A 24,909-nucleotide genomic window follows, 5' to 3' on the forward strand; every position below is an offset into this window, starting at 1 on the left:
CTGTGCTGCAAAATCAGAAAACACAGGTTTCATTCCACTTTCTCACCAAATTCCTATCTACACCAACCTCTTATATGAGTGATGACACCTATTAGACCAACCCAGCTGCTCCCCTCTGGATGAAGGCAGCCCAGGATCAGACAGATGGAAAATTGCACCTGCCTTCCCGTGCCTATGGTCTGTGTCTGCCACACACCCACTGGCCAGGGTTACAACATCCATTGTTTTCTTGATAATCTAAAAGCCTTGACTCAGTAACCACAGTAGAAACTATTAAATCTGCCTGGAAAAATAATTAACATCTCTTTTCCACATCATTCTACTCAGAGCTTGAAGAAACACTTCAGAAAGATCAAAGAGAATCTGACTATCTCTTTTTTGGAAAAATAAATGTGTTTGGTCTTTCATTCTATACACGGAATCTGAGTTCAAATTCTTTCTGAACTAAGATGTCAACTTGACCACTCAAAATACAGGTAATCAAGAAATATTCCAAAAGTCACAAAAGGCATCTCTAATAAATTACCAAACTAATTCTCCACACTAGTACAGTCTGAATGAACTAAGAAACATACATTTTAAAATCTATATCATAATAAAGCTCAAAAGGTTTGAAATATATTCCCTTAATTAGATCATTTATGGAAAAGATTTACATAATTCTTTCTAATTTTAAAAAACATTATTTAGGAACATGGGAATTAGAGAAAAACCACAAAACCAATACGAGCTAAAAGGAAAATTAACTGTCATATAGTTAATGATTTTGCTCAATGAGGAGAAAGCCTCAAATATTTAACCTCTTAGGGTTTCTCTTATTATCTTTTTTTTTAATTAATCCTAGAATTGCAGTGCAAAGAAACATAAATCATGATTTGCTTTAAAACATTTGCCCAAATCTGCCATAAATGTATTTTCACAGAGCAAAGTTCATGACAGGCCAGCTCCCCAGGTAATGTGGATTAAATGTCTTCTAAAGGAAAATAAAATTAAGCCATTACCAATGGAAGGCTTCTAAACTGTGTTTTGGGATGTGAAATACGACTTGACAGATGCCTTATAGACTGTGGTGAATACCCCTTCTGATGAGAATTTCTGCAGTTTTTCTTTTACCTATAAGAGGTTTGTAATTTAAGGTGACACATATATGTCTACACAGTATGGCGAACATGTATATACATAGATAAATATGCCAGTATCTTTTTCTTATGTAAAATTGTTAGGGGGGAGGGAGAATCTTGCAATTTAGTTGTAGTTTTTTTAATTATTGAGTTTGCATTAAATATTTGACAGACTGATGCCTTATGGATACAATTTGGAAGCTATACTCTCTCTGATCTTTACCAGATGTGTCACTTGTGGTGTTTCAGCCTGAAGAGACAAAGAGGATATTAATGATAATTTTATTTATTTAATCACATCAGGAAGATTTGATAAAAAAGAAAACTAAATATTTTGGTAACTTACTAATTCTCCAGAAATATCCAGAGTAGCAAAAATGTTTTGAAGATCACTTTATATTAAAAGCAGAAAGGCTGCATTGTATTTGGAAGACAGAACACTCTCTCTTCTTACCTTTAAAAATGCGAGTGATGTGACAGATTTGTCAGTTCCACTTTTAACTCAGAGAGGCAAGGAGGTGGTGATGATAGACATTGCTCAGCACAGTCTCATCCCAACCTTTAACTGATTATTAAGTGTAGAGAAAGTATACTCTGAATAGGAAATGGACACTCAGTTGAAAGCCTTCTGCCACTACCTGAGTCACTCTATTATCTTATCTCTTGTCCCTGAATTTTATTCCAAGGGAACACGAAATTACCCTAATCACTATCAGGGCATGGATGATCATGAAGATGTACTGTCTCCTAAACACTGCCTCACTACACTTTAATTGAAATGACAAGGTAGGTTTCCATTTATCTAGAGTTCAATGTCAGGACATGAAAACTTTGAGAGCACTGTTCTCACCCTTGGCTGCCCATTAGAATCACCATGAAAGCTGCATCCCAGAGCAATTACATCACAGACTCTGGGGGTGGGACCCAGGTATGCATACTTTATAAAGCTCTTTTAGGGATTCCAAAGTCACTCAAGGACCACTGCTCTAGAGGCACTAAGTAGGCAACAGTCAAACAATTTACTAGTCTTAGAAAATCACTTAAATCTCTAGGCTTTGTTCTCCTCATCTAAAAAAAAAAATGATATGTGTAGAAGGAAATTAGTGTTATATTTATTGATTTTCTTATATTTTTAAATAAAAATGTATACTTATAGTTATGAAATATTTCAACACAGGCAGCAAAGCATAGAAACTATTTTAAGATACTTGTGATACCTATGTTACCACCACCAAGCTAAAAAGAAATTAATATTTTGCTGTATTTGTTTCAGTTCTCTCACTTTTTTGGGGGGAAAAAAAGATAAAACAAAATTCCCATATCCTATTTCTTCCTATTTCTTTGCTCTCTAGAAGTATCCATTATCCTAACATTACTGTTTATCCCAACCACACCAGTTTATTGTACACAAGTAATCATGTACCTACAATGACTATATAATACTGTTTAGTGTTTGTTTAAAGGTACATAAATTGTATTACACTGTGTATATCTTTTGGCATTTAAGTTTTCATTCAACATGGTTTTTTGAGATATATCCATATTAGCATCTCTCTATTCAATCTATGTATAGATTTATATCTAGTTCATTAACTTTAAACTCCCTTATACTATTTCATCATGAATAAACCACAGTTTATTGATTACCTTATCTATGGATACTTAGTTTATTTACCATTTTAAAAGCAGAGGCGCGATAAATACCTGTTTGTGTGTCTTCCTGCCACCATATGTAAGAGTTTCTCTAGGTAGAGGAGACACTTAGACATGGTTTCGTTGGATATCCTCATCTTCTTTCCTAGATATTTCCAATTTTTTTCCAAAGTAGTTACACCAATTTACTCTCGCCAGCAATATAAAAGCATTCCCATTCTCCATACTTTCATCAATACTTGACAATATGAGAACTTATTAATTGCACCAAAATGAAGTTTGCGGAGGGTAACTAATAATTATGCTTAGATGGCATTTTCCTAAGGTCTCTTCTGGTCGTATTATCATGGTCACCACATCAACACCAAGTCTTATCAAAATAACAAAATAAAGGATGTGGAAAAAACCTTCCATGGTTTATACTGAATTTACTTTTCCTCAAGAAATGTCTTTCATGGCTAATGCTGGCCCATGAACCCATAAATCAGGCCATTAAAGAGGAATGGGGACATGGCCTAGCTCTGTATTTATTTTCTTGTACTCATAATCCAATGTTACTTAAAAAGCAAACTTGTCCAGTATTCAAGCCAAAGCAAATACTCTGGATTTTGCCAGGCAAAATGCCTGTGGAGAAATGAGTCAATTCATACAAAATTCAAAGCTGTCTTTGGTCAGTGACATTTTCGTGAAAATCTGTGGGTGGGTAAAAGTTTTGCAAAATTCCTTTTTGCTATTGGATAAAATTCATCCAGGAAAAATAAGCAAAATTTAAGTGGTGACCCACATTCCCCTTAATTCCCTTATTAACACTCCCTAACCTCCCAGCACAACTGCTTTCTATTGTGCATGAAGGAAGCCATCAGTGTTCCTAATCCTGGCAACAGGATCCTGTCCCTCTACTTACTCTGCTCCCATCAGATAGGCTTTCTCATGAGGCATACTGGCCAACTGAGCAAGCTTCAGCTCATTCAAGACACACCTTCCTGGGAATGCTACCCAGGCATTGCACACTCTTCAACTTAATAGCAAAAAGACCTACGGTAAAAACATGCTCAGTATACACTCTGTTGGAACCATTACAATAGATACTATTAGAGATGGTTAGTGTACATTATAGTTCTGGGTTACACTTTTAGGAATATGAAACAGGGGTTGAGAAAAGAAATTCAGACTTTGAGACTTGTTCTGACTTGGGAATTTGAAACCTTATCATCTCAGAAAAACATAACAAAATTTAGCACAATTATACCCAGAAATGCTCAAAAGTTCTGTTAATTCCAAGATTCATCAGTGTTGGGGTTTGTATAAATTCAGGAAGGTTTAAATATAATGATTTTGCACCTAGGAATTACTTGAATTAGTAAACAGCAATGAATGGACTCAGATATTTTTAAGATAATTTTGCCATATGTCACTTTCTGATTTAACTGAGTTCTGCCTGTCTGCCTAACAAGGCCTTTACTTCTCAAGGCCTTGGCCATTGGCTGGGTGTATCTCTGTAATCCAGGTCAGGCCTGGAAAGAAAGCACCTGGTTTGACTTTCCATAGAAGCAATAGGATGAGATATACAGAAGGGGGCGTTTGCTTGGATGGGAAAGAGAAAAGAAACAATTTCTTCTTCCAGTAAGTTAACCAAATAATACATTAACGATACTACCCCAGTTCTGCCACCTAGAACCAACCTTAAGTGGTCGGAATCCCAGAGTTCTGGGTAAGGCTGAGGAGTTACAATCAGGGATTCTGAGAATGGGACTCCTATGCATGACATGGAATTAGGCGTCAAAGGAGGACACCATTGGCAGCCTCTGACTGTAAGCAGGCTGTCATTGAGTAGCCCTTTCACACACTCTCTTCTACCATGACTCCAGATACTCACTGTGTTGCTTTTAGCCATGGACACCAACACAATTGGGTCACTACATCTTTCTAGGGTCAATAAGCTAAGTGAGTGAAAATGATGACTAACTTTAACTATGGTCCACAGAAAATTAATCACAGTTAAACATACGTGAACCAATTTAAAGTGCTCCTAGCTTTTGCAGCATGTGACATAGCCACAAAAACCCAAAGATCACTGCATGTCTCCAAAAGGGGAATGTGGTCATTTTCCTTGGCAAGGATCTTGAGCTTTGAATCAACTACCATTAGGTTTCAAAGCAGTAGGAGATGAAACATTTTGGTTTTCACAGTTCTTTGTGTCTGGATTCTAAGAGTGTAACGACTGGTTTTACCAAAGGCAGACAAATGCATCTTTTTCAGATGTGCATTCACATTAAGCACAATGTCTTCTATCAATAGACTACAACTTGAGAAGACTGCTAAGTTTTCACAAAAAATTATTTGTTGCCAGTTAGTTTAGGCCTTACAAATCAGGCAAATGACATGAAGCAACATAACAGTTTTCAGAAGACATAATGTTCATGATATATATGTGTTATATGAAAATGGATGTCTTCCTGCTAAAAATACATGGTCCCAAGACTAGAACTGCAGTGTTATAGCTCCTAAGAAATCCTGTTTTGTATAAATACATTTGCACTATAACATGTGTAAGTAAATGCTTTGTGGTTCTAAATTTGACATGGAATAAATATCACAATCTGAATTTTGCAAAGATTCCATTTAGAAGTGGGAAGTGGGCAGCTTATGGGAGAGAGAAATCACTTCCTATACCTATCCTGGACAATATAATGGAAAGCTTTGGAGAGGCATGCAAGCATCCACCTCTTATTCTTCCACTTAAGTATGTATTTCTATTTTTAATAGTCATCATGCACTTTAGCAAAAGTCAACTTGTTATATGCCTTTGCAAAGTTAAGAACAGTGGGAAAATGGGGAATCCTATTGCACAAAAATTAATTTTGCATTGCAAAAAAAATTTTTTGGGATAATTTAAGCTTTTATATGTTTTGGGTGTTTTGTTGTTGTTTTCAGTAAAACCAAATCCAGCACACTATTTTCAGCCAGGATTAGTCATAACTAAAAGGTTGGACTGTTTTCGTTCAGAGACTAAATGTCTTTCCTGCCTGCAATAGGCCTGTGTGTTCCAAGCAGAGTAAATGGAATAGCCTTCAATTGCTTTCTCTTTCTGGCATTTTTAATGCAGAACCCTACTGACAGAGTAACATTTTGCTGCCTGGAATGTAATTATTCTTTTCACTCATATAACCTGGCAGTCTCACAATGTATCAGCTTCAGGTTTTCCTTAAGAAAAATCACAACATGGGGTATAATGTAACAATAAGAAATGCAATTTCATTCTGCCAGAAATTCTTAAAACTCAAAAATACTGAATGGTGAAAAACTGTGTCTAATACTTGCATTATAGCTATCATCTGTTTGGTTTGCTTTTACATGAATGGGACAACTTGACCAATCTATAATCAAAACATACACATGGTCCAGATGCTTTATCATCAAGATATACTACAGAAAGAAGGAATTCTGTCTAGGGGATCCTGGTCTAAATAAGTTCCTTTTCAAAATGATTTATATATTTCACACATTTAGTGACCTGTAGCATATTCAATATCCAGGGAGTACCTATGATTCTCAGATTTAGCTCTAAAAGAAATAATCCTGTCCATCTAAACTAATATAAAATGCATGCTCTTTTTTCCAAGAGTTAAGTGAGCTGTCTGAGATTGTGCAAAGCTGTCTGTGATCCCCAGGGTGATGTCCTGCTTATGAATACGGAGGGTTTCTGTGAGGTGTGAGATGATTGTGAAATCATTTCAGAGCCATATTATTAACAAAGTCAGTTTGGCCAAGAAACACAGATAGCTCCAGGACTGATGTTGTGAAAGGGGGAGGCAGAGGAAAAAGAGACACCATGCTCACTTCCTTCAACACCAATGGGACATTTCCCTCTTGGCTCTTTCTCCTATACTTCTTTACAAAATTCTCTCTCCTCAAAATTCAGTGAGATCCTATGAGATTCTGCCTCTGTGGCATCCCCTGGGTGATGTATGCCAGCTATAAATCATTCACTAGCCTCACAACCCTGGAATGTGCAGTGTGCAGGCAGGCTAGAGGGTCCACACAGGCGAGAGGTGTTTACTAGCCAAGTGACTAAATGTGAGTTCCTTTCAAATATCAGAACCAGCCCGCCCCCGACCCCATTACTAGCCGGGTCAGTAGAGAGAAAAAAAAAAAAAATCACAAAATATTTGCTTTGAAAAAGACATAAAGCTTACTGGGAGCGCAGTGTGTGTTCCTCTGCCCTGCACATTTCGGCAACTTTACGTTGGTTCCTGGCATCTATTTTCCAAGATTTTGGACATTGTGGCAGATCAATGTCCCCTGACATGGTGGATCATTTACATTTGCAGAATAGAATCAAGAAGTGAAGGGATACCCAGCAGCTAATAATTAAAGAAACGTTCCCCTTCCTCACACTGAAGAGAAGTCAAATCTCATGGATACCTAGACCTCCACGCACCATCCAAATCCCATAAAAAGAGAAAATGCCCCCTGACTTGTGGGCCAGCTTTGGAAAAACACATGCACTTTCCAGGGGCGCCCAGAGGCTTTGGAAAACTCACCGTGCACTTGTTGGGCTTCTCTCCGGAGTGGACTCTCATGTGGATCAGCAGTTTGTAGCGGGCGTTGAACGGCTTGTACCTCCGAGGACACCCTGCCCAGAAGCAGGTGAAGTCTTCCCCTTTGCGTTGGTCTATGTGCACCTTCTCGATGTGCCGCACAAGTTCCTCCTGCTGGTCATACAAGGCGCTGCAGTCGATCCAGCGACAGCAGTGCTTGCCCCCCACGTCGTCCATGTCCCCATCCTCCTCCAGGGCCAGTGTCTGGGCCTGGGGCACCAGCTCCTGGTGGTGCAGGTGTGGGTGGGCATGGTAGGGGGGAGGGGGGCCTTGGGGCTGGGGTGGCAAAGGAGGCAGAGGAGACGCTGCGGGCAGGTCTAGAGCCCCTCCCGGGAAGTCGTCCAGGCGCTCTGTCTTCAGCAGGCCAGCTGGCTGGCCCTCGGGCCCAGGCAGGCCATGCTGCACCACCATGTTGTTGACCAGGGGCTGGAGGCCTCCATGCTCCAGCTGCTGCATGCGTTCATACTCCAGCGCGCAGTCATCCCCGTAAGCCGGGAGCACCAGGCCACCGCCGGCCACCCGCACACCTTTCTGGCTGCTGGGCACTGCACACGGCTGGGGGATGCAGCTCCCACGCACCCCCAGGAAATGTCCATAGACCTCAGGCTGCGGGGACATGTTGGCCGGGGAAGCCCTCGACCCGTTGATGTAGGCGACCAAGGACGTGGGAGAGGTGCGAATGATGGTATTGAAGTCTATGCCAATGCCATCGGACAGCGGGGACAGGGACAGGGCTCTCTTCTTGGAGCGGGCCGAATGTGACCTGGCTGAAGAGTGGCGGGGACTAGAGTAAGGAGAGTGGCTATTTTCCATGCCAAAAAGATAGGCTGGCAAAGAGTTAGAGACACTGTTGCTGGACATGGCTGTCCCTGGAGGAAGGCTAAAGAGGTCCCCTAGGTCAGTGCCATTCTGAGAGCTGTGGTTGGCGGAGAGTGAAGGGAGAGCCCTGTAGCCTTGAGTCCACTCTTGTTTCACACTCAACGCCGACTGACTTTCCGTCAGACTCAAAGTCGTGGATGCCAAAGACTCACGTGAAATAAGGGACCTAGACCAGCAGCCAGAAGGGGGGAAAAAAGACGAACATTTTAGCAGGATATAGATTGCTTAAGAGCTAAAAGAACATTTCATTGACAATCCCTTAAGTAGTTCCCCTAATTACATTCTCAGCTAAACACACATTCTTTGGCTAAGATAACACCAAGGCTTTTAGTTCCAGGTAAATAACATTTTACCAAGAACAATAAAGGCTAACGCTCACCGGACTAATAAAACAAAAGATCTATTGTTATACATAATCTTAATACTTAAATGATAATAAATAGTCCTTGCTTTATTTTTTAAACATTTTTTTATATACGGGGAAAATTCGAGACCTTGGAATGATTATTGATGCCCGTGTCAAGGCAAACCAAATAAGCAAGTATTTATTAAGTACCTACTGTATACAACACACTATAAATAGGCACTGAAAGGAATACAAGTCCACACAGAGTCTCAGTCTTTGAGGAAGATCAATTTGGTGAGGTAAAACATAAACCCATGCTTGCCTTGAAAAAAAGTAAATCCTGAAAGTCAAAATGTCATCCCGGATATATAATAATACTTTCTTCACTTGGCAACAATCCCTCTCCTGTTCTTCTTACCCTTTTTCAAAGCATGCCTTATGTAACAGTATTTACCTGCATATCAAAATAGTTTCTAATATAGCCTGACCACCTTAAAATTCATTTTGCTTTACTATGGCATCATTACCTTAAAAATCACTGAAGAAAAAAAACCTTTGTCCCTTGGATGGAAAATCTGTTACAAAAGCTGGAAATAACTGTATTTCTCAATCAGGCATGAAGTGTATGATAAAAACCTGGATTACTTATATGTACCTACATTGGATTTTAGAGATCATTTTTTCTGACAAAAAATTAATCAAAAACAAAATTATATATACACAGAGTGGCCAGATTATTATGATCTCTGAACGCATAATAATCTGGCCACTCAGTGTGTGTGTGTGTGTGTGTGTGTGTGTGTGTGTGTGTGTGTGTATTAGAGGCCCAGTGCATGAATTCGTGCATAGGTGGGGGCTAGGGGGAGGGGACACGGGTGGTTGGCCAGACTGCCTGCTGGTCAAACTCCTGGTCTGGTCGAGAGGACAATTTGCATATTAGCCTTTTATTATATAGGATATACACTGAGTGGCCAGATTATTATGCATTCAGAGATCATAAACTGCCAAAGGAACTGAGGGAAAAGAGAAACATTCTCACCCCATCTGCTCTTCTTGCCCCTTTTTACAAAATGGAAAGCAGGAACACTTGTTTCCTACAAGCATGAGATATTAGCCAGAAAATATCTCAGCTCTGAAATGCACAGTATAAGGTGATAGATAACACCATCATGGATGTGATGTTTCCATCAGGTGAAGTAATGTTTACCAATGACAAACACAGCAGGAATGTACGTCCCGTTGCCCTTGACACAGATTTTTTTTTCTTGGTCTACATCCTTATATTCGGGCTGAAGTCCTTTTGCAAGCCCCAAAGTTGTTTCTGAACCATCTGTTTCTGAATTCCCCATGGACACTTTCAATTATTTCCCCAGCACACCTGCAGCGTGCAGCTCTCACTGAAGAGTTCGGGTGGAGGTTCCTGATGATTGAATGTCAAGGACCTTTTGGTCCCTTCCCCAGGGAGATCCAGGATTTGCTTTCTGACCCAAGAAAAATCAGTAGTTGTGTCATATATGAGGCAAAGACAACTGACTTTGCTTTATGCCCCAAGGTTGAGAGAGTTTACAGAACATTCTCAAATGCTGCATTTGCCTGGTCACTGTCACACTAGAGCATTTCAGAATTTTAAGCAGCAAGTAGTAGGCAGAAAGTATTTTATCCACTTGTATGTACTCTGTATATGCAATTATATTATTTGCCTACACTGAGACATGTTTATTTGTTCCATTGTCCAGAGATATTTCATACTTTTCTCAAATTATACTTAACTACAATTCAATTTAAATCTGAGCATCACCCCATGCAGGCATGTTCCTTAACTCCTCAAACATCAATTTCTAAGACAGTTATTATATACTTTTTTCAGAAAGCAAAGTCTATATTCTACTCACTAAGGCAATAATATACATAAAGAATTTTCTATCTCAACATATAATAAGAATAAAATTTCCAACAAATGGCATTTACTTATTGCCCTCATCCCTCCTGTACAATTACCCAGATCTTTTATCTTTCAGAGTTCTAATCCATAACCTCCCCCAAATACACTAGCTCTCAATCAGAGTCCACTTTCCAAAGATGTTAAACACTGTCTGTCTGTACTATGCCTTAAACATAGCTAACTTCCTCAATAAAATTCAAAGCCTTTCCACAGAAGGGATCATTTTCATCTCCCCCAGCACCCACCAGAGTGTTAGATACATAATAAGTTTCCAAAAAATTGTTGATTAAGAAAGTAAATAAATAATCAATAACTAAGTAAAATAACTTTTACTTAGCCGAGCCAGCATGGCTCAGAGGTTGAGCATCGACCTATGAACCAGGAGGTCATGGTTTGATTCCCAGTCAGGGCACATGCCCGGGTTGCAGGCTGGATCCCCAGTGTGGGGCATGTAGGAGGCTGCCGATCAATGATTCTCTCTCATCATTAATGTTTCTGTCTCTCTCTCTCCCTCTTCCTTCCTCTCTGAAATCAATAAATATGTATTTTAAAATAATAAACAAAATAACTTCTATTTAAGGACCAAATTCCTTATAGAAGCCCTGGCTGGTGTGTTACTCAGTGGTTAGAGCATTGGCCCTCACACCAAAGGATTGCAGGTTATATTCCAGTCCCCTGGTTGGGTTGAATGGGAGGCAACCAATCCATGAGTCTTTCTCACATATCTCTCTCTTCCCCCCACCTCTCTCTTTTTCTCTCTCCTTCCATCCTCCCTCCCTGCCACTCTCTCTAAAGATCAATGGAAAAAATATCCTCTAATGAGGATTAAAAACAAAAAAACAAAAATTCCTTATAGAAGTACAAATGAAGCAGCATTTGATGGGCAAGTCACCTACCAGATGGATCACATACATCCACCATTGATTTCCCCACATCACATCCCACATATGGTTCATAATATTCTGCTTGATTAAAGGACCTGGTATAACAGGCTTAAAGTCACACAAGCTATGACTGAAACCCACATTTTCTGTTCTCTTTCTGCAACAATATGCTGAATGACTGTGAAAGGTTCCAAAGGACTCTCTCCTATAGCCCCTGCTGCTACACACATCAGGCCTATGGGAAAGAAAGTGACAAAGAGCTGTGGTTCTGTCACCTTACTGAGAGCAATCTCCATTTCCATATGGTCATCTGATCCTTGGCATATTATTTCTGGTGATTGGTTAATTTGGAGCTTTATGTGAAATAAAAGCAATATGGCTCAAACAAAATGAAACCAATATGAAAAACTCAAACTATCAGTGAAACAGTTTAGGGTAGCTAGTGAAGCAAGAATTCAGTAACTCTCATGGGGCCATAAGAGGAGTAATGGCCAAAGTGAATGACTTGGTTCAAGGCCAAGATAAAAAGAAATACTAACTTATAGATCATGTGCAATTCCTCAAACAGAGAGAGAGAGAGAGAGAGAGAGAGAGAGAGAGAGAGAGAGAGAGAGAGAGATCTCCTCTGGAAGAATTATTACTGCATCTAAACACAGAATGGCTTTATAAAATGTTAGAACTTAGAGCCCAGACTCCAGACTCCATTCTTAGCCCCTTGGCCTCCTCTGAGCTTTATGGACACAGTCCAACCCAAAAGGGAACTCTAGGAAATTCCATCCCCAGAAATCACCTCAATAAATTCTGGATTAGGAGAGAAAAATTGGTGCCTTTTTGGATCTGGAATGACATTATTCAATTGGTGGTTCAACTTCGTAACTGAAAAACTAAGTGATAAAAGACAAAATTTTTAGACTTTCTGTGTCTTGGGTCCATCATCTATAAAACGGGTAATACTTGCAGGAAGTTTGTAAATATTCAATCACAAAATGTAGAATCAAAATCGATGTGAAAGCACTAGCAAAACTAAACATATACAAGTAGCATGCAATCTCTTCTACTTCCCAACTTTTGCCAGATTTGTATATGAAGTGACTGTAAGGAGGTTATTTATCAGCACCTCAGCCTCATCACTTTAGGGAAAATACATACAACAGTTTCCATATTGCAGAGTTTTTGCACTACCCAATCAAGAATGGCTCCTGGCCCTAACCGGTTTGGCTCAGTGGATAGAGCGTCGGCCTGCGGACTCAAGGGTCCCAGGTTCGATTCTGGTCAAGGGCATGTACCTTGGTTGTGGGCACATCCCCAGTAGGGGGTGTGCAGGAGGCAGCTGATTGATGTTTCTCTCTCATCAATGTTTCTAGCTCTCTATCCCTCTCCCTTCCTCTCTGTAAAAATCAATAAAATATTAAAAAAAAAAAAAAAAGAATGGCTCCTGGGTCTTTAGGAGGGTAAGGTATAGTTTGCATTTCTCATTAAGTAGGGCTAGTCAGAAATGGTTGGGAAATTAATGAAGGCAAATATACAGCATTAAGATATGATTCTCATTGGAGTATACAGGACCCAACAAAGATAAGGAAGAGTGCTTTTCCCAGGATGAGGCACTCCAGAAAAAAATACTCAAGGGGGTCAAAAGAAGAAATACTGTCAATAAATCTATACTATCTACTCAATGTTATCAGTAATTAAGAAATGCAAATTTTAAAAAATAACATTTTGTACATCAAATTGGCAAAGTAATAAAAATAATAATTCCTATATTTGATAAGATATGGGGAAGCAGGAACTCTCAAGACTATTGTTGAGTATATAAATGGGTAAGTCTTTTCTGCGGTACGTTGATGAATACATACCAAAAGGCTCAAAACTATACATTTCCAGCAAATCTTACTTCTAAAAAATTATTCTAATAACCAGAAATAAGCAAAAAAATATTTATAGGATTGAGTCAGTATGGTATCTTAAAATACTTAAATAAAGAAAAAAATAAATGCCCAGTAACAAAAGACTGATAAAAAAGTATAGTTGTATTTATATACTTTTTAAATAAAACTGAATATTAGGTAGGAAGAAGCCATTATATGATGCTGAAGACTTTTGTTACAAAAGAAAGAATTTATATTAACTAAACAAAGTAATTATAACACTATGTAGATTATTAGATCAATCTGATACAAAGGAAAACCTATGCTTATGTGTTTGCATATAACTAGAAGGTTGTATATCAAAATTCCATCCATGGTTGCCTGTGCATGGTCAGATTCAGGATGACTATCATTTACTGCCTTGTGCTTTTCTATATTTTCTATAATAAGTATGAGTTACATAGATAATCAGGAAAAACATTAAAATTTACAGCTTTTGATAGGGTGGTCATCATTCAAACTGAACAGTTCATGCCCCCTCTCCACAACACTCTCCTCTTGGATAAAACACAAAGCTGATTCTCTCTCCATCCTTATTTCTAGGCAGCAAATGCCTTCAAGTTGACTGTTGCCTCCTGTCCTTTCTCTCCTCTGATAGAACACACAAACCAAGCATCACAAATGCGACCTTTTCAAATTGCTAAAAGTAAGTTTCATACTTCACCAAGCCCCTTTCCAACTCCTGTTTTTTGCCCATCCTGCAAAAAGAATTACTTCAATAGGAGGACTCACAGAATACATAGTCAAAAACATATGGCAATGCATCTTTAAGATGTTGTCTTTTAAGGATATAAAATTATGCTAAGGAACCAAATATGCCAGAAAACACTAACATAATAACACTTCCCTGGTCGAGAGACTGCATTAGATAGATGGTTACAGCAGCTCATGCCAGTCCTACCTATCAGTTTCTCCATTAATTATATGACTCTCTGCCTTCTAGGCATAGGCTGGACTTGCCACCGACAGGGAGCTGAAGGCTTCCCAATGACACCTACCCTATGAGTACAGTTAATTTTACATGCAACATTCAGCAAGTCTGAGGAGGCCCTCAAGGCATTAATCATCAATGGGGAATAGACAGCAGCAGCTGCCCCTCACAAAAAATCTCAGGTGAAAAACAAGTTTCCCTATCATGAAAAAAAATTGGCATAAAAAATTATCCAGGAGCTATGATTTTTGAGACTCAAACAGCAGCTAGGAGGAAAGTGCAGTTACAAGAAGGGGAAGGAGGGACAGAAGGAAAAGAAGGAGGAAGTAGAAGAAACAGGGTCCCAGAACTGCAAGGCTTTTCAGATTTCCAGCCCCCTCCTCCCCAAGAAGAGGAAGCACAGGTCAGGTCCAGGAGTCAAATCCCTTTGCAAAACCAGTTACAACAGAGCCAGGACTAAGAGGCAAAAACTTTGGATTGAGCTTCTCCAAAAATGCACTTCTAGAAGATAAAATAATTCATTTCAAACATAGAAATGGACCTTACACATTGCACAGCATTTTGTCTTCATGCCCCTCTAATATCAACCTTAAGAGATATATTTGTCTGAAGGGGTCGTTTACCTTTTCCTATTTAATTTCCTCCTCTGGAGATATACACAGCATTTATTAGACTTACTTATTATAGCACCTAATTGGACACTGTGTTAAAATGTTATGTAACTTATACCTGAAAATATGCCGTCCCAGACACATCATAATGTCTTGAAATTCATGATTTCTATCTTCATTTTTTTCTACTGTCTTCCTAAACTTTAACTATTATACTATGCAGACTTAAGGTACTTGGGTAGATGAGTGGATAGGAGGATAGATTTATGGACAAAACAGTTATAAAGCAGCCTGGAGACACTGCAACATATGCACTGAAAATGAACAGTTGTGATAGATGCACAGGAATATCTCAATTTTCTAGGCCTTGACACATGACTTGCCTCACCAGGAAGTGACAAATTAATTCACTGGAGTTTAGTCATCGAGGCCCCAACATCTCAAGTTGGGCATTCATTTCACTCACACCACAAGACAGCAGGTGTTAAACCACCTAAACCATTCCTCCCAATTAAGATGACATGGCACATACTTAATTTTTATACACATTCCCCTAAAAAAGCTCAAATTAAAAGGGTAGCTTAAGCGAGTGAGCACACGCACACGTGTGTGTGTGTGTGTGTGTGTGTGTGTGTGTGTGTGTGTGTGTGTGTGTTCAAGACGGGAAGGGAAAACACTCACAGGGTATGATTATACCATAAGAAGGGGGAAATAAAAGTAACTTGAGACCTGGTATCTGAAGGAGGTATATTCAGGTTGGCTGCATTCATTGCCCTCTGTAAGCTAGGACTGATCTGGTTGCATGCTGTAGAGACCTGGCTTGCTGGAGGTGAAATGGGTCCCAGTCGCTGAACCATCATGGGGCTGCTGGTGACCACTAGATTGTTGCAGCTGCCTTTTCCAATGGACTTGCACTGAGGCCCAAAGCCAAGAGCCCCTAAAAACAAACGAATCAGGTTAGCTTTCATGTTCCTTACATCAGAAATCAGTAAATACACACAGGTGCACACTTCTATCAGGTCCCATCTTTAGAGACAGTCCTTGGATCTGTTTATTTAGTATTGGTATTATAAAAATGCTTCCTCTAATTGCAATAAATAAAAAACCATAATGCTACAACTCATCTAGAATCACCACTTATACAAAATGTGCTTACATTTTGCTCCTTCTGTATACAAGTGCCCACTTACATTATTTTTATCATCTCTGTACCTAAAGGGTTAAAGTGATAAGTAGATGGGCTTACTCATATCAAAACAAGTTTATTCTAGAATAGCTAATATTTTAACTGGCTTACTTCTTTCCAATTCTGACCTTCCAAAATGCCTCTTTAAAAGGAGACAGTCTGGCTCTTGTCTCTCCATTTTGATTTCTCCTCTTCATCCAATACATTGTCATTGGACATATAGCCAATTTTTAAAAAATCAGGATGAGAGCCATAAACAAAACACTCATTATAATTAGACATAGCTTTTTCTTTTCATTGTAACAATCTTCGAATGTAGTAAAATTTGGTTCATACCCAAAAGGGAAAGAAAAAAAAAGAAACCCACAAAAATCTGTGTCCTTAGGGAAAAGGGAAAAGCAAAGAGGAGAAAGGCAAACACTGTCATGACTCACAAAAAAATAAAAAATAAAATGGTTGAATCATTCTAGACATTCTTTTTACATGGACGTACTTCTTCAAACATTTTTTTTTTTTTTTTGCAAACTACCTGGTCAAGTCTCAGTGACTGTACACTCTGTTCTCATTTCAAATGAACAAAAATAAGTATGACCTCAGTTTTTAACAGATCAGGCCCTAAATATTTCTCACCAAATTCCCCATGTTTCTCATTGATATACTTGGGATCAAAGTAGGTGGAAAGTATCACTGTAAGTTTCCTTAGTCCTAGAGGATACAATTTCCTATTTTGTTTGCCCAAAAATTAAATACATAGCCCCAAAGAGGAGAGTCATCTTTTGTAATATTCTCTTCAGAGAGCCCACAAAACTGAAGGATAAATAAGACCTTACAGCAATGGCTATGTTCTCATCAATGAAACCAGACCTTAAAAGTTCTGGGAGAGTCCCAGCATCTTCAGCTGGAAGAAGCCTGCTGGGGGCCAGCCCTCTGAAAACTAAAATCCAAGTGGTCACTGACCTGCCCAAGGCCACACAGGGATTTTCTGACAGAGCAGAAACAGACTCCACTAGGGTATATTTTCATGGTACCTGGGTGTTTAGGTGTTGGATGCTTCATTTGTTCCGTGGATACATGACAAGATCATTAGCTCTAAGTGAAAAGTTCTCTCAATTTTTTTTTAAGATACACAAACCAGAACCTTCCCTCTATCTCTTTCGCTGCAGCTTATATCTGATGCATCTTCTAGTGCCTTGAAAGGTAAGTTATGGATGGCCTGTTTCCATAACTCACATAACACTGTACCATCAGGATTTCATCTCCTTATCAAGAAAAATGGATATACTTTCATGCAATGACTATGAACTTAGTATCTTTATAAATTCCATAAAACTACAGGCCACTTGCTTTTCAAATCTCTTTTTTACCTCAGAAAAAATGGCCATGGTCCATAGCCTAGTCCAGTATAAAAGACGCTCAAATTCTCTCCCCTGGTCCCATTCCTACCAGTCATGGCTATTAAAAGCTACACCAGATGTCAGGTATTTTGTCAAATTTAATGTCATATATTTACCTAAGTAACTCACTCGTTTCATGCCTGCTTCCACCTCAGTAAAAAGGTATTAATATCTACCTCTAAAACAAAGATATATTAGCAGCTAGAACAGCACACCCAAGAAATACTACTTGGAGGCAAAACATATTCACACATTCTTTCACCAAGTCTAAGATACCATATATTGTAAGGCCTACCATCATTTTATGTACCAGTAAGAACATGCACTGTCAGTTAAACTAGTGCATGGTGTTGAGATTTCAGAAATGTGCTGGTATGAAAATATGTGCTCCTTAGAATGGATAAATACCAACATGATGGCTGAGAAATGTCTAACCTTGTCTTGTTCATAGTCTTCTCTGCCTGGAACATCCTTACCCTAACTTGTCTACCTAATGAGCACCTCTGCACCTTCAAGGTCTCAATTCAAAGGTCACATCTCTCTGACTCCCCACCCCAACTGCCAGCTGGAAAGATATGACCAATTCTTCTTTTCATTCTCCTACAGTACCTTATAAAAATCTACCCCCAATCCTTTAGGGAACTGAGATGTTTACATGCCTGTCACCCCCTTCTCATTTATACTTTAATGCTCTTTCAAGGTAAAGCCCTTGTAAGGAATCTCTGCTTCCTCAGCACCTAGCCCAGGGCCTAAACAGACAGAACACAAACAATAACGTCGGTCAATGAAGTTGAAAAGAAATGAATGGATGAAAATAAAAGATAGTGATACACGTGAATATTAATTACTAACAATATTAAATATTATCTTTTATTTTCACAAAAACTTTCCTGTTTTAATTTTTAAAAGGCAGTGCCATTTTTCAAAAACAAGCTCTAATTAAGTCAATCCTTTGACAGATTCCACAGCACGGTTAACTTCCCAGCGTCTCCGTGATTTTTACTGTATTACCTCCCACTCCCAAATACACTGGTCAAGTTGAACCTCATCTAACCACAGAGGAGAGACTGTTTCTGAAAAGTGTCACATATGGCATCCTTGAAGCCTCAGGCTAAATGGTGAATTTAGGAACAGGTAATGTTTGTGGCACAGCTGTGAGAATGTTCTGGAAAATAGTATCTGTCTCAAAAGTATAGGCAAACAATTTGACCTGGGGTCACTATGCTCAATCCAATAATTTTTTTCATAATTCTAGACAAAATGAATACCTCCAGACTACTCAGAATTGGGCAGAATTGGAAATGTGGTCTCACTAGTCTACCTGGGATCCATCCACCGCACCCCCACCCCAGCTAGTTATGTGACTTGGGCACATTACTTAAACATGCTTTATCTCCACGTCTGTGTCCTCTCATCTGTAAAATGGAAATAAAAATAATACACCTCATAAGGTTGCTGTACATCTAGTATTAATTACACATGTAAAGGACTCAGCACATTGTCTAGCACACAGTATGTACTCAATGGATATTAGCTGCTATTGTTGTTGTTGTTGTTGTTGTTGTTGTTGTTGTTGTTGTTATTCATGACTGCCATGGCATTTTTGCTCCATTCTCTTTCTTGAAATAAAACAGTTCTAATTTCTTGCATAAAACAAGATAGTAAATGATTCTATTTATTTCTCTACCCATTGCCAATGTTCTATCTGCTTTCAGTCTGGAGCCAATTTTTTTTTTAAAACCAGGTGTCACAGATAGAAAAAAACACACGTTTCAACTGGCCAAGTTTGAATGTTCCTTGGCTTGTCATTTGCTGAAAACAAACCCTACAACTTTTCTGACTACCAGATGTGCCAACTACTTGTGCACTGGTTTTCATTTTGAAATACCACTTTTTCTTTTTAGCAACTGCACACTGTTTTTTAAAAATGTGTTTATGGCTCAAATAAGGATCTGAGTGGATAGCATTCTGAGTACCACATACATTCTAGCCAAAATCACTGCATGCTGGTGGGGAGCATAAATGTTTTGTATTTTCCAGTTTCTAAATAAGAGGTCATCTTAGCAGAGGTATGTTTTTAATTAACATCTTCATTAGTTTAAAGGGTTCTGGTGAAGTCAAATAGTTGATTATGTCACAATTATCCTTGCTGAGGCCAGATCCTTCAGAACTGTTTATGTTTATCCACTGATTCCTCTAAAAATGACATAGATATTGGGGAAACACAAAGGATATATATATGGGAGGAGAGTAGGAAGAAATAACCAAAAAGTCTTGGTTATTATACTTCATTCGACTGACACTTATCAAATGCCAACCACAAGCCAGACAGTCCCTGGAGACAATGGTGAGCAAGATGGACAGTCTCAGTCCCCACATATCCAGTATCCTTGTCATAAAGGCAAACACCAAACAAACCATCTATAATAATAAAAGCATAACATGCTAATTAGATCAGACAGCCGAACAACCTTCCAGATGTCATTCTGGACATCCTTCCGGACAAAGCCCTGGTGGTGGGGCTGAGGCAGAAGCGGTTAGGGGCGATGAGGCACCCAGGTGAGCAGTTAGGGGTGATCAGGCAGGCAGGTGAATAGTTAGGGGCGATCAGGCAGGCAGGCAGAGTGGTTAGGGGCGATCAGGCCGGCAAGCAGAAGAAAGGGAGAAAATAGAGTCTGAAGACCTGGACATTATGCATTCACCAACGGCTCAAACCAGGCTGCACATTAGTGTTACTAGGAAAGTTTTTAAAAAATGCAAATTCATAGGTTCCACCTCAAATCAACTAAGCCGGATGAGGCTGATTCCACTGGCCTGGTGACATGCACCTAGGACCCTGTGCTACAGAGAGTGGTGTACACCTATTGGAAATCAAGTTCACCCAAGATTAACCTGGTAGAGATGGGGAGAAATGCTAGAGGAGGACATGAAATTGGACAAATAATGAAGAAGAGGCCACATGGTGGTGAATGACAGCATAAGACAGCCATGGTTAGGAAAGCAAGTTCAAGTAAGACTGACAATTTTATAATTGCCTGATAAAAATTTAGGAGATCAAGTCACAAGAGGTCATATAAAGACAATTTTTGTGACTTCATTCCACAGTAAGTTACTTCATCCCAGCCAATAACTAGGTCACATCGAATCCAGAATTATGAAGAGTCCCATGAATCATGCAATATCCCACCACAAAGAAGTTGGGCTTGACTCTACCAAGTTTCTCCCACAAAGAATATAACTTTCACACCAACACTCTTCCAACCTAGTCAGCATTTAAGAATGTTGGCTACAAAGTATGGAATCACCAGCATTACTCATTTCATTTCACCCCTGCATTAAATGGAGTTGTATTTATACCCTGAGAGATTAAAATATATCATATTCCTTTCTATACCACTCAATTCCCTGGATTCCTGGACATGAAGCCTCATTCTTGTTCCCCACCACTTGGGCACTCCTGATAAGACGTTATTAAGAATGCACAGCTCTGAACCACCTCATAAAGATGTAAAGATATATTAAACAGCATTCCCAAAATTGATATTCTAAAGTCCCACCAGTCCGCTATTGTACATCAATTACCAACTAATTAGTAGAGAGCGTTTATGCTGACCCTTCTGTTTTCTCTTGTAATGATTTGCCATGTTAACTGAAAGCTGCTCTGCTCCATAGAGACTCTTAGTATATCAAGATGTTAAATAAAGTTCACCAACGATTAGCCTACAAATCCAAAGAGGAAATGTAAGCACATTTTACTGCTTTTCCCCCAACAAATTTTCTAACCATCCCATGGGAATAGAGCAGATGTATTTGTTAAATAAGCAAGCCATTACTCTGAAAAACTGAAGTACCAGACCAGCAATGCAGGCCCAGTTTAGTGATTTACTGCTCACTGATGAGGTTTATTGAATCTCTGCTCTGTGTGATAGTATATACTCCAGGGAGCACAGATACATAAATGAGTTAGTTAATTGTTGCTTACAATTTAATTTAATAGGCTTAAACCAGGGCTTATCTGTGGGATTAATCTGTGAAAATAAGTTAATTCCCGGTGAAATTGTTTTACTACTTGCTCTATTAAGACTGGACTTCTATAAATATAAAAAAAGGATGAGAAGAGTGGAGAGAGAGTGCATACTATAATGGGAGAAAAGTGCCTCAGGTTCCTCAAGACCATGGACAGGTAATATTTATTCAGCACTATCTGTGAGCTTGGTGCTGCCCTGGATGAATGGAGTCCTAGGCCTTTGGATTAGCCCTCAAAGTGCTTCTGATGAGTTGGAGAAAGTTTTAATAAACATATGAAACAATTAGGACACACCCAATCTTAAACTGAGTTGCCAGAATCCTGAGCACAGAAAGAGTTCAAACAAGAAATAGATCTGTATAAAGTGGAGGAGGTTTGTTGGAGGAGGTGAGACTTAATCTGAGCCTGTTAATAACTGGAAGGGAGACAGTGGTACAAAGAGTGGGCTGGCCAAAGTGAAATGAAGAGAATGTGCTAGGAAAGGTATGGAGGTAGCATGGGGAAGTGGTAAAGAATGGCGATGCTAAGGCCAGAATGTCTTAACTTGCCAGCTGTGTGACCTTGGGCAAGTTCCTTAAACTCTCTGTGCCTCTGTTTCCTCATCTGGAAAATGGGTTTGATCATTGTACTTACCTTTATAAGTTTGTTTGGAGAACTAGTAAGTCAATGTATATAAAGCACTTATAGTAGTGTCTAGTACACAAGTAAATATTCTATAAGCCCTAGGCATTCTTATTCTTATTAAAGTACTATCATATTATACAGGTCTTCCAAGGCCAGGCCCCCAAAAGAGCTATAATAGGTTTTTAAGAATGGCTTTGATAAGATGAGGGACTATGAAGAGACCAGTCTAACTATTTCTAGTAATATGGAAGCAGAGCAAAGAGTGAAGGCAGGAAACCAAGCTCGAGAGATGTTGCTATGATTTCAGGATGCAGTGACGAGGTCTGGACCAGGTCATATTGCAATCAACAGAGGGAACAGAGTAACCCCCAAATGACCTTATAAAGAAAATAAATAAGGGGCTGTTGAAGGGCCTGTAAGAAATATTAGATTCCAAATTCTTCTCCATAAATTAAGCTCATGTTTTTTCTAAGCTGCTTGTTACCCCCCAAGACAACCAAAAGAAGAAATTGGATGAGAAATGACAAAGCTGCCTATTGGTGAAACTCCTTACTGTATGAAACAATGACTGGAGACCCCTCTGTCAGAGAGTAGGTGTTAACAAGTATTTGCTGGGTAAACAACTAATATGACTCTTAACAAAATTTATAAGGCAAGACAAGTATAGTTCAAGGCCACAAATGATGCTGAGAAGTTCCCTCTTCAATATGCTGTGATGTACAAGACAGACAGCGATGCCCGGTGAATACAAGTGTTAATATGTCTTTGTCACTAAATTACGTGAACAAGCGGAAATATTACTACTTTGCCCCCATCCATACTCCTTTCCTGTGACACACACACACACACACACACACACACACACTCAATATAAAGGGAATATGGTCTAAGTCATTCAATATAAATAAATGAAACTTTTTCTCAGGATCTAAGATTTGATTCAGAGGCAAAATCCCGTTTGATCCTTCATATTAGTGACAACTTCTTAGTATCTAAAAGGCAGAGCTTACACTGTTCTCATTAAAAGCTGCTAGGCTACCTTTGTTTTCCCTCAAACAGTAATTCTTCAGAATTATCCAGAGACAAATACTCTATCATAAGTTTTTCTGCAACATATTGTACATGAGCTTACAAGTCTGGATGAGATGCCCAGAAGACTCAAACCTGGAGAAAAGGCAAATAGTTATAGAGATTATATTTTCTTACATTAAAAATTAAATCAACCATACTTCTAAGAACCAGAAAATACAGTTTCCTGCACCCAGAAGTCCACCAGGGCTGTCTAACTGTCTCATACCCTTTGCCTCTGTAGGCTGTAGAATCTTTTGTGTGTGTGTGTGTGTGTGTGGTGAATACATTTTATTCTCTTTTTTTTACTGTCTAAAATTTTACATATGTCTCCTTTTTCCCTGATTGACCTCCCCTGGCCATTCCCACCCCTGAGGGCAAGCCCCCACCACCACCCCAGTGTCTGTGTCCATTGGTTATGCTAATATGTATGCATACAAGTCCTTTGGTTGATCTCTAACCCCCTGTTCCAAAGCCCATTCAGCAGACCACATATATGGCAAAAATAAATATTTTTTGAGCTATTATTTGTAATTAGGGGCCCAGTGCACTAATTCATGCACCTTAAAAGGAATTCTGGGCCACAAGGCTGTGGTAGGCACAGGGGCGGGTCTCACCCCTCCAGCCACAGCCCCTGGTCCCCTGTCTGCTGGCAGCCCCACTCCCACTGCCACCACCACTCCCACATGCTGACAGCAGTAGCCCTGCTTGCACCTGCTGACAGCGTGGAGCAATTGGGGCCGGAGCCATCAGCGGGTGTGAGTGGGGCCAGCGCCAGCAGCAGGTGTGAGCAGCGGCTGCTGCCCCGATCACCTCTCAGGTGCAGGGGGAGGTGGAGAAGCCCTCAGAGGCAATCAGAGCCAGCAGCCGCCGCTCGCACCTGCTGATAGCACCGAGTGATAAGGACCAGCACTGGCAGCGGGTGCGAGCGGCAGCTCCAGCGCCGGCAGCAGGTGTAAGCAGGGCTGGCACCGGGCGGAACCACTGTGAACGGGAGCAAAGAATTTTCAGTAACCACCAGAGGCTCACCCCGATGACAGCGACCGGCGCCCCACCTTGGTCTGGCGCCCCCGTTACCTGCTTCACCATCCCACTGCAGCCAATGTCTGCCATGTTCTACACATGCCCTCCTGGTGGTCAGCGCACGTCATAGTGACAGGTTACTTGGTTGTTGCGCTGTTAGGTCTATTTGCATATTAGCCTTCTATTATATAGGATTTGTGCTCCTTTGTCTCTGGGGCTTACAAGAAGGCTAGAAGTTGGCATTGATTGAGTTCATCCTCTTTTCTAGGCCTGTGTAGGCATCTAAATCCACTGAGATTACTCAGGTGCTCTGAGTTGCCTCAGAGGCAGAAGCCAGGAAAGGGAAGACTGCCCAAAGTCTGGGAAGAACAGCAATTTGATGGTTCCCCAAATAGAGAGACAGTGTTCAGGGAGGGCAGCAAGGGTGGAGTTTATGGTTACCTGGCAAATATATAAAGGCCAGACTCTAGGTTCCTGTGCCCAAGCAATGCACACAGCAACAGACTTCTAGAAATCATGTGGGCTTGGTCAGCAGTCACCTTAGCAGCTACCTAATGGACCAAGAACCAGAAAAGTATTTGGAATGTTCTCCTCTGTACAAGACCCCAGGATCTGTCTCACCTTGGCAAGATATTGGGTATCCCAACCAACAATGATTGAGATTAGATTTTCTGCTCATCAGTAAGATGAGGTC

General features: G+C 39.9%; 1 protein-coding gene across 6 annotated transcripts in view; it reads right to left on the minus strand.

Annotated features, from left to right (window-relative positions):
• Positions 1-24,909, minus strand: part of GLIS3 (GLIS family zinc finger 3) — a 455,765-nt gene that overhangs the window by 295,138 nt on the left and 135,718 nt on the right. For 4 of the 6 annotated variants that reach the window (XM_079790188.1, XM_079790190.1, XM_079790189.1 and 1 more), the window contains 2 exons: positions 15,623-15,830; positions 7,319-8,420 (listed from right to left, as the gene is read on the minus strand). In XM_079790188.1, coding sequence (XP_079646314.1) covers positions 7,319-8,420; positions 15,623-15,830 — 1,310 coding nt within the window. The remainder of the gene's footprint in view (positions 1-7,318; positions 8,421-15,622; positions 15,831-24,909) is intronic. The other 2 variants (XM_079790192.1, XM_079790193.1) reach the window with 1 other exon arrangement.

This window comes from Cnephaeus nilssonii (genome assembly GCF_951640355.1).
Source record: "Cnephaeus nilssonii genome assembly, chromosome: 14".
NCBI classification, from domain to species: Eukaryota; Metazoa; Chordata; class Mammalia; order Chiroptera; family Vespertilionidae; genus Cnephaeus; species Cnephaeus nilssonii.